Source organism: Rhinopithecus bieti, unplaced genomic scaffold, assembly GCF_001698545.2.
Source record: "Rhinopithecus bieti isolate Rb0 unplaced genomic scaffold, ASM169854v2 scaffold_6717, whole genome shotgun sequence".
Classification (NCBI taxonomy): domain Eukaryota; kingdom Metazoa; phylum Chordata; class Mammalia; order Primates; family Cercopithecidae; genus Rhinopithecus; species Rhinopithecus bieti.
In genome coordinates, this window is record NW_016805334.1 from 251,418 (window position 1) to 260,816 (window position 9,399).

Here is a 9,399-nt window from a genome sequence, read left to right on the forward strand (position 1 = left end):
CGAGGCAGAAGGATCGCTTGAGCCCAGGAGTTCAAGACCAGCCTGGGCAACATAGCAAGACCCTGTCTCTACAAAACATTTAAAAATTAGCCAGGTGTCGTAGTGCATGCCTGCAGTCCCAGCTACTTAGGAGGCTGAGGTGGGAGGATCGCTTCAGCCCAGGAGGTCAAGGCTGAAGTGAGCCATGTTCACACCACTGCACTCCAACCCAGGTGACAGAGCAAGACCCTGTTTCAAAAACTGAAATAAATAAAAGCATGCAATGCAATATTAAAACAGAAAGCTCCATCATCTTTTAAATAACGATTTTATAGATGGCAACTTCCATTATATTAGAGTGTCTTTATATTTTTACTTTTTTTTTTTTTTAGACAAAACCTTGCTTTGTCATCAGGTTGGAGTGCGGTGGCACGATCTGGGCTCACTGCAACCTTCATCTCCCGGGTTCAAGTGATTCTCCTGCCTCAGCCTCCTGGGTAGCTGGGACTACAAGCGCACGCCACCACGCCCAGCTAATTTTTGTATTTTTGGCAGAGTCGGGGTTTCACCATGTTGATCAGGATGGTCTAAATCTCTTGAGCTTGTGATCCACCTGCCTCGGCCTCCCAAGGTGCTGGGATTACAGGTGTGAGCCACTGCACCCGGCCTATATTTTTACCTTCTTAAGTCACATGTAAGAGGTATCTATTCAAAGTTTACCTAAACTCAAAATATGCTCAATATTTGAAATGTCATACTTAGTCAATATTCACTTAATTTCATAATCCTTTCCAGCCTCCAGATAAAAGGATTTTAACAGTGTGTATCTATTCAATGAATACACAGTTTTGTTCTCTGTAGCAACATCCCAATGCTTCATGACCAAATTTGTATCAATTAGAAGGGACAGTACTCAAGCTGATAACTTATTTATCTCACATTTATTGAATTGCTACAGAAGGAAATCATTAAAATATTTAATGTATAAATCTAAAGTTGCCTCCTAGGTCCAACTGGATTTAAATGACACTTTTTTTTTCATTTTTATAATTAGTAGAAATATTTTATTATAAAGGCTGAAGAATATACTAAAATGCTTGGTTTTGTGACATCTGATTTTCCAACTGTAAGTTATTAGCACTTAGGAAAAAAGCAATCACTTAAAATAAAACTAAAAGTATAAAGCCTATGTTTAAAACATGGCCTTTATTAATACTGCCCACTGAGCTCCATTTTTATTTTACATTGAAATACTTCTGCTTTGCAAAGAAAAGACAGAAAAGTGCATTTTACAAGAGTACTTTTTTTGTTTTTAATTCTCTGAGAAAATGGAATCTGAATCACAAGTTCACAATGTGGTAAAATGAAATTAAGAAACAATGATTTCAGTAATGCTATGCCATCACTAGTGTTTAGCTCTGACTTTTTCTTGTAAATCAGATCCTGATATACAGTCTAGAGCATCTAGGTTATTATTCTACAGCATATTAAACACAGAAAAGGAGGTTTTAAAAAAAAACCCCTTTCAATGTACAAACATGAATTTAAAATTGCTTTTAAAAAATCACCTTTTACATAATGTATATGCAAAACTGCTTTAAATACATGATTTTGGAAGAATTATTTACAAAATGTATCAGTCTGTGGAACAATTCACAGACAAAGCATACATAGTTGCTTTACTTAGTTGTTGCATCTCAACTTTGGGAGATATAAATTCATTCGGCAGTATAGCAAACATAAAAACTGTGACAAAGTATCTTAAGGGCAACCAAAAATTTGATCCTCAAAACAGTTTAAATACTAGGACTGCCAAAGTTTCTAAACAAGGACATACTTTAATGATCCAGATGCCCATTTATAGTTCTATACTGTTTGATGGACTGAGACAGACTCCCTTTAACACAGGCAAGGCTGCAGGATGCAACCTCCTGTAAAAAGGACAGCTGAGAGCTATTGTCATCCAAAGAGTGAATTAACCTAGAATTTTCTTTTTTTCAATTTTATTAATATTTTAAAAAATACATAAAAATACAACATCCAATGTCTGAATAAATATATTTAACAAGTTGCAAGATAATACCTTATTTTACACAAAATTTTCAGCTTTAGAAATCTTGTTAAATAACTTCATTGTTGTTATATATTTCATTTTTGTCTTTTTGTAACAAAATAAAAACTCTGAAATTACATAGAAAAAAGACAAAATATTTTTGTCAAGGGATAAGATAGTCCACTGAAAACTTATTCACAATTCCACTGTAAACATTAATAAACATTAAAATATTTGCATAATTGTGTGCTCAAAATCCTATAAAAGTGGAAGACTTATTACAACTGTAGTTTTCAGTCAACTACACTTCCTTTCACAATTTATTTTGTCCCATTTACACCTTTAATCCTGGGCACACTGCTGAACATATACTTTGGCAGTTCTAAATAGCAAGTGCTTCCACAAAAATAAAAAAAAAAATAATGAAAAAAACACAACATAAACCCCCTACTCACCAAGTGTTCAAATACATCTTAGTGAAAGTGCAGCAGTAACTATTCAGCTGGGTAATATTTTGATGTTTATCATGTGCACTTGCTTGTCTATGATTTCTATAACACCTGAAAACTTTATTATACAAATTCAAATTTGCTAAGTGCCCTTTGTTCTATATCACAACAAACGAAAGAAAAAGTAAAGAGGAAAAATTATGACAAATATGGCAGGCTGCTTAACCTTCACTTATTAATCAGCTTATTTTTTGCAACAAGAAAAAAAAAGAGAGAGGGGAATAGATACAATCCAGCCTGGAAAAGTATATAGGATATACTTAGCAATGTCAAACCAGTTGAGTGCTTTCTGTGGTTGTAATTCAGGGTCTGGGGATTTATGTCCATGGCAGCAAACTGCTGGGAAGGTAGAGAAAATGTTTATCACCTGCATTCTACAGCAAGTACATTTTGTGGGGGAGATGATGATGAGGGACTCATTCCAGTGTCTGATGAAGCAGATGACATGGAGGCTCCCGCATGAGACACTGTGGAATCAAAACAACTATGTTAGATCCAAAAACTGTTACACAAAGATACCTAGCTAACAGCAAATTAGAAATAAAATTCTTAACATTATTCACCTTAATCACAGGCCTCTTATATGTCACATGAAGGAGTAACAAATTGTCAGCAAAAATTTTGTTTGGCTCAATTAAGTGGAGTTAGTCTTTGGTCAGTTAGGTACTACTCAACACTTAAAAAGACATCATAAAATATAAAGATTAAAGAGACAAAAACTCTTAAACCTCTAGTTGGGAGATCCCCCGAAGGAACTCAGCTCAATCACAAACAAGGTCAACCTGAGATAAACATAGAACCATAGGGAATTTCTGCTTTATCTGTGGGTCATAGGACCATAAAAGAATTAACTCAGGATTTCCTCTGACAGGTATCAGAATCATGGAGATCAGGACGAAGTAATGTGTGATAAGCAAAAAGTCCTCAAATGGTTTTAATGTAATTTTCTCCAGGAGGACATAACACAGATTAGGGATCAGTACTTTGAGCATTAGGTGTTTTGCCACTTTTTAAGTTCTTTGCTTTTATCTTCTCTTTCCTTGCAAAACTCTTGTCTTCTGCCAATCTTTCCCTGATTGTTCCTATTTTATTTGAAGTTTTAATTTTTGTTTATTCAAGTATCATTACAACCTCTAGGGCTCAAGCGACACTCCCACATCAGCCTTCCAAGTAGCTGAGACTATGGGTGCATGCCACTGCACCCAGCTAAATTTTTAATTTTTTGTAAAGATGGGATTTTGCTATGTTGCCCAGGCTGGTCTCCAATTCCTGGGCTCAAGCCATCCTCCTGCCCCAGCCTCCTAAATGCTGGAATTATAAGCGTGAGCCCCATGCCCAGGCAACAAATTCTTATATATATGCCAGAAATCACTCAAATTTCAGTTTAATAACTCATTATGAAAACCTAAGCAAATAAAAATGGGGAAAAGACTATAATAAGCTGGGCATGTTGGCTCATGCCTATAATCTCAGTACTTTGGGAGGCCAAAGCAAGAAGATTGCTTTAGAACAGGGGTTCGAGACCAGCCTGAACCACATAGTGAGAATGTGTCTCTACAAAAAAAACTAAAAAGTTAGCTGGGTGTGGTGGCAGGCAACAGTGGTCCCAGGCACCTGTGATACCAGCAACTTGGGAGGCTGAGGTGGTAGAGTCGCTTGAGCCCAGGAGTGTGAGGCTGCAGCAAGCCGTGATCACGCCACTGCACTCCAGTCTGGGTGACAGACTGTTCCCCTGCCCCCCAAAAAAAGATGGTAATAAAAAAACTTTTTGGCCGGGCGTTGTGGCTCACGCCTGTAATCCCAACACTTTGGAAGGTCGAGGTGGGTGGATTACTAGGGGTCAGGAGTTGGAGACCAGCCTGGTCAACATGGTGAAACCCCGTCTCTACTAAAAATACAAAAATTAGCCAGGCATGGTAGCAGGCACCTGTAATCCCAGCTACTCAGGAGGAGAATGGCTTGAACCCGGGAGGCGGAGGTTGCAGTGAGCCAAGATCGTGCCATTGCACTCCAGCCTGGGCAACAAGAGCAAAACTCCGTCTCAAAAAAAAAAAAAAAATTTTTAATTGTCTGAAATGTATGTCACCGTTAGGAAACTGACCCCAGAGCAGTGGTGGGTTCTCTGAAGAAATTTTAATTTGCTAATTTGTTCTTTTCTTCTTTTGATATTCAAAAGTTCTGTAAAGACATCTTGGTATTTACAGCTTTTAAAAGAAAAGGATGAACATGAGAAGTCTGATCTCTTTCCATTTGCTACACCCTGTTCCTATTTGTAGGAATTAAAAACTGCTAGACTTGGAGCACAATGGTCAAGACCACACATGACAGGTCACTCTACCACAAAGTCATCCTCTAAATCTCTACTAGAGGCAGAAAACTTCTCTCAACATGATCAACTCTATCAGGTAATTTACCTTTTATTTGTTTTTTAAGAGACATCCCTTCTGGAGCTTTCACCTCCTGTTCCATCCTACTCCTGGAATAGTTGCTTTCTAAGTCTGCTATGCAGTGGTCATCCTACAGCTTCCATTCACCATCACCTTCAGATATTCCTTCTCTATTTTCCTACATAGGATTCCTTGTTTGCCAGATCCCATGTCTTCTTAGCTTGGCTTCTAGTGTCTAGTACTACCATTGAGAAATCAGATGTAAGACTCTTGATGCTGTTCTAAGATCCATTTCTTTTTATATATGTATCTTTATATGGTAAATTTTTCTAATCTACTTTTTGTTTTTTTTGAGACAGAGTCTCACTCTGTCACCCAGGCTGGAGTGCACTGGCGCGATCTCAGCGCTCACAGCAGCCTCTGCTTCCGGGTTCAAGTGATTCTCAAGCTTCAGCCTCCTGAGTGGCTGCGATTACAGGCATCTGCAGCCACGCCCGGCTGACTTTTGCAGTTTTAGTAGAGACGGGGTTTTGTCATGTTGGCCAGGTTGGTCTTAAACTCCCGGCCTCCAGTGATCTACCTGCCTCCGCCTCCCAAAATGCTGGGATTACAGGCATGAGCCACTGTGCCAGGCCTAGAATCTACTCTTTATCTACAGGATTCTGAAATTTCATATGCTTTGGTGATTTTCACTCCCATTATTTATAGAGGGCACAGTGAGTCCTTTCAATTTTCTAACTCACATCCTTCAGTTCTAGAATTTTAAAACTATTTCTCTGATGACAACTTCCTCTTGTTTATTCAACTCTCCTTCTTGAAATCCTATGGTTCAGAAGTTGGAGCTCCTCACCAGTTTCCATATTTCTGTTGTTTCTTCTCTCCTACTGTCTTTTTGACCCTCTAGTGGAATTTCTTCAGCTTCACTGCCTTATTAATTTTTCTAAATTCCTGCTATCATATTTTAAAGATATCCTTCTTGTTCTCCCAGTTTTTAAAATAGTTACTATGCTTTTGTTTCAAGGTAGCAGTATCTTTCCCTTTACCTCTGGATGCAAATCGAACATCCCTAATCCAAAAATCCAAAATCTGAAACTTTTGAGCATCCATGTGATGCCACAAGTGGAAAATTCCACACATAAGCACTTACCACAAACTTTGTTTCATGCACAAAATTATTTAAAGTATTATATAAAATTACCTTCAGGTTATGTGTATAAAGTGTCTATGAAACATAAATGAATTTTGTGTTTAGACCTGGGTCCCATCACCAAGGTATTTCATTATGTACAAATATCCCAAAATCTGAAAAAATAAAAAACCCAAACACTTCTAGACCCAAGCATTTCAAATAAAGGATACTCAACTTGGATTAACTATTAAGGATAGTAGTGCTTTTTTTTTTTAAATATGGTATATTATCTGTTTTTTTCCAGTTCCTTTTTTTACTTTGGCTTCTGCCTTTATGTAGGGGTTTTCCTCAAATGTCTGGTCATGTGGCTTCCATATTTAACATTAAAAAGCTGACTGAAAGCTGTGTATGAACATCAGGGCTTTTAAATATGGACAGTGCACATGCAGTGATTGTCAAGGATCTTGATTTTTGTTTCAGGAACATCCAAATATTAGGTAATTTTTCTTGGGCTGGTCATTTTCTTTAGAAGAATCTTCCAATCTCCTCCCAGGAATAAGCATAAGCTTAGCTACCAGCTTTCAGGAAGCCAAGAGGACTAGGCCTCTTCTAACGAAGAGGCACAGCAATCTAACTATTCAGTATGCAAACTTTCACTCCATCCACTATTTTGGCTTAGCACTTAATCATTACCCTCAGCTGTGGCTGGTGCCCCCAAGTCTACAAGCCTACTAATTTCCTCATTCTCTGTTAAGTTAATCTATTTTCTGCTTGAGTTGGGGGTGAGGTAGACTTGCTTCACTGATGGGAAGAGGAGATCCAATTTCTCCTTCCATTTTCAACCAATCCCATTTCTCAGCATTGTCCCATATCCCTTCTGAGGGCTTTTCTGGGGTTACATGGTAAGGAATTGTCTTCCTTCTTGTTGTTTTGTCTCACTATGAGAACAAGCAAGCTTAGTTTCAGCAGTATCTCATCTGCTAGGACAGTTATAGTAGTCCATCAGTTATGCAGCTTCCAAAAGATATACTGTTGACATTTCTTGTCTGCTGTGGTCATTCTCTTGTCCTTTTGAGTTTAGGGCTCTTAATTTCCTTTACTGTTATTTTAACAGGGTTTGGGGATGGACTGTATATGGACATGTTCATGTTTAACTAGAATTTAATCCTATAACCCCCGAAGGGCTAGCTCAGACACTACTCCCTCTCTGTGATTACTCCAAAGTAACCTCTCCTTCCACTAACTCCTATACTTGCTAATATCATTCTTAGGGCACACACTGTTCCACTAGATGTTAAGATCTCTGAGATGAAAGTCTGTGTCTAATTCATTTCTGCACTTCCACCACCTGGCAGTGCCTGGCGCACGGCACATGCTCATTGAAGTTGCTGGGCGGCACTATCTTATCTTTTAGTTGTTTAGGGAATTATTTCTAATCCCAACAAGATTATCTCCTTGAGAATAAGCCTTATGATTCATTCATTTTGGTGAACCCCATAACAAATACAGTGCCTATTAATAGGTGCCAATAAATGTTTGAGCAAAGAGTGAATTTCAGAAGGAGTATGCTCTACCTGAGAATCCATCACATTTAGTACAACCATACATTTTGAAAGACAGTTCATACTCCCTTTTAAGGGTGTCATTTTGATTAACTCAGTTGCTGACCCACTCATTTCAACAAAAGAAAACACTAGGAATTTAAAAACAGCAATTAATAAATGTGTGCTATATTCAAAGAGTATCAAATTTAAATCTTCTAAAATGATAGGATATAGTTTTGAAACATAAGAGGAGAAAAATTATAATAAAATTACCTTCCCTGTCTTTCTTTTTTAATCTTTTTCTCCTCCTGTCTATGGTTGCAACTTCAGACTTCAAAGACATGTAATATTTTCTGATTTCCTGTAGTTTTTCTTGGAGAAATGAGATTCTCTCCGTACTGTTCATATTATCTAATTCATCTAAAAGGGGGAGGAAAAGTTAATTTGCATTTTAAAATAATTCTTTGAGAAAATGATGGCAGTTCTATAAAACATCTAACTCATAAATCAACAAAAGCTTTAGTTTATTAAAACCTAGTACAGTAAGCTAAAAAAGATTGTAAACAGGGAAGATGTGAATTAAATTCATGATTAAGAATTATTTTTAGATCCCAAATGTTCTATACTAAACATTTATTACTTAAATGATCAGAAAAACATAAGAAAACATCAACACAAACCAACCCTGACCTATCTATAATTATAGTTATCAGAATAGTTTCCCTGTATTGACATTTTCTTCACTACTACTAGTTATACAGTAGTTAGTGCTACAAAGGGCACTTCAGTTTCACTGATTTATATAAATCATACATGTCTTCTTAATGGAGACCTTCCTGTAAGTCAGTATTTATCAAGTTAATTTTATGAAAAGACACAGATTTATACTTAAGACAACATGTAGTGATTATTGCTAGGGCAATATTTGGAATATCTAAATAGTTAATCATTATTCCTTATTTTATTAACATTAATCCAAGTTGATATTTTAAGATATATTCCACTTTACAGTATTCATCTATCAAGTCTTCTATAAGCTTCTTACTGAGTTGAAAGCTCCATTTATATGTCCTAGGGGATGAATTTGGATGTTTTTCTCTGTGTTTATCTTTCTCTCCATCTTTGATGTGTGGGGATATTCTTGCAGGAGATCGTGCAAGTTTCTGTGGCTTAGATACATTAAGATGCTTTACTGGGGTACATTTACTTGAATTGTCTAGGACAGGAAGATCTTCACTATCACTGCTTTGTCCTATAAATAATAAAAAAGATTAACTCAGATTATAAATGACAAAATTCTTAAATATCAAAATGCAACAGACCTAACAATTACATTTCTTGGTATCCTACAGAAATATGTGCACAAATGCATAAAGTTTATAACAGTATTAAAAAAAAAACAAAACCTAAATGCTCACCAACGAGAAATGGTTAAAATGATAAACTTTTAATACTTTCCTAAAGTTGTTAAAAGAATGAGCTAGAGTTCATAAGAATAAAAATAGCAAAATATGTAGTATAATACTGTTAAATGAAAATGCAAAGTTATAAAACAATATAGCATTGCTCCATTTATGTTTAAAACAAGCCAACAAACTGCTAAAAATACTAACACTGTAAGACTAAAGCTAGCATTGAAAACACCAACCTGTTCCATTCTTTTCATTTTGGCTGCAGCATTTGTTCGCTTTGGGGTACGCTTTTGCTTTTTTGCCATTAATCCACTATTGCCATCACTTGGTCTTTTCTGACCTGAAATAAGGTGAAAAAGGGAACGTGAAAAAAAAAAAAAAAAAAA

At 36.5% G+C, this 9,399-nt stretch overlaps 1 protein-coding gene across 1 annotated transcript in view; it reads right to left on the bottom strand.

Annotated features, from left to right (window-relative positions):
- Nucleotides 1-1,166: 1,166 nt before the first annotated feature.
- The window catches only part of ARID4A (AT-rich interaction domain 4A), a 76,063-nt gene continuing 67,830 nt past the window's right edge, over nt 1,167-9,399 (bottom strand). The window contains 5 exon segments of the mRNA XM_017872203.1: nt 1,167-3,008; nt 7,875-8,021; nt 8,647-8,853; nt 9,250-9,270; nt 9,273-9,353. Coding sequence (XP_017727692.1) covers nt 2,905-3,008; nt 7,875-8,021; nt 8,647-8,853; nt 9,250-9,270; nt 9,273-9,353 — 560 coding nt within the window. The 3' untranslated portion in view covers nt 1,167-2,904.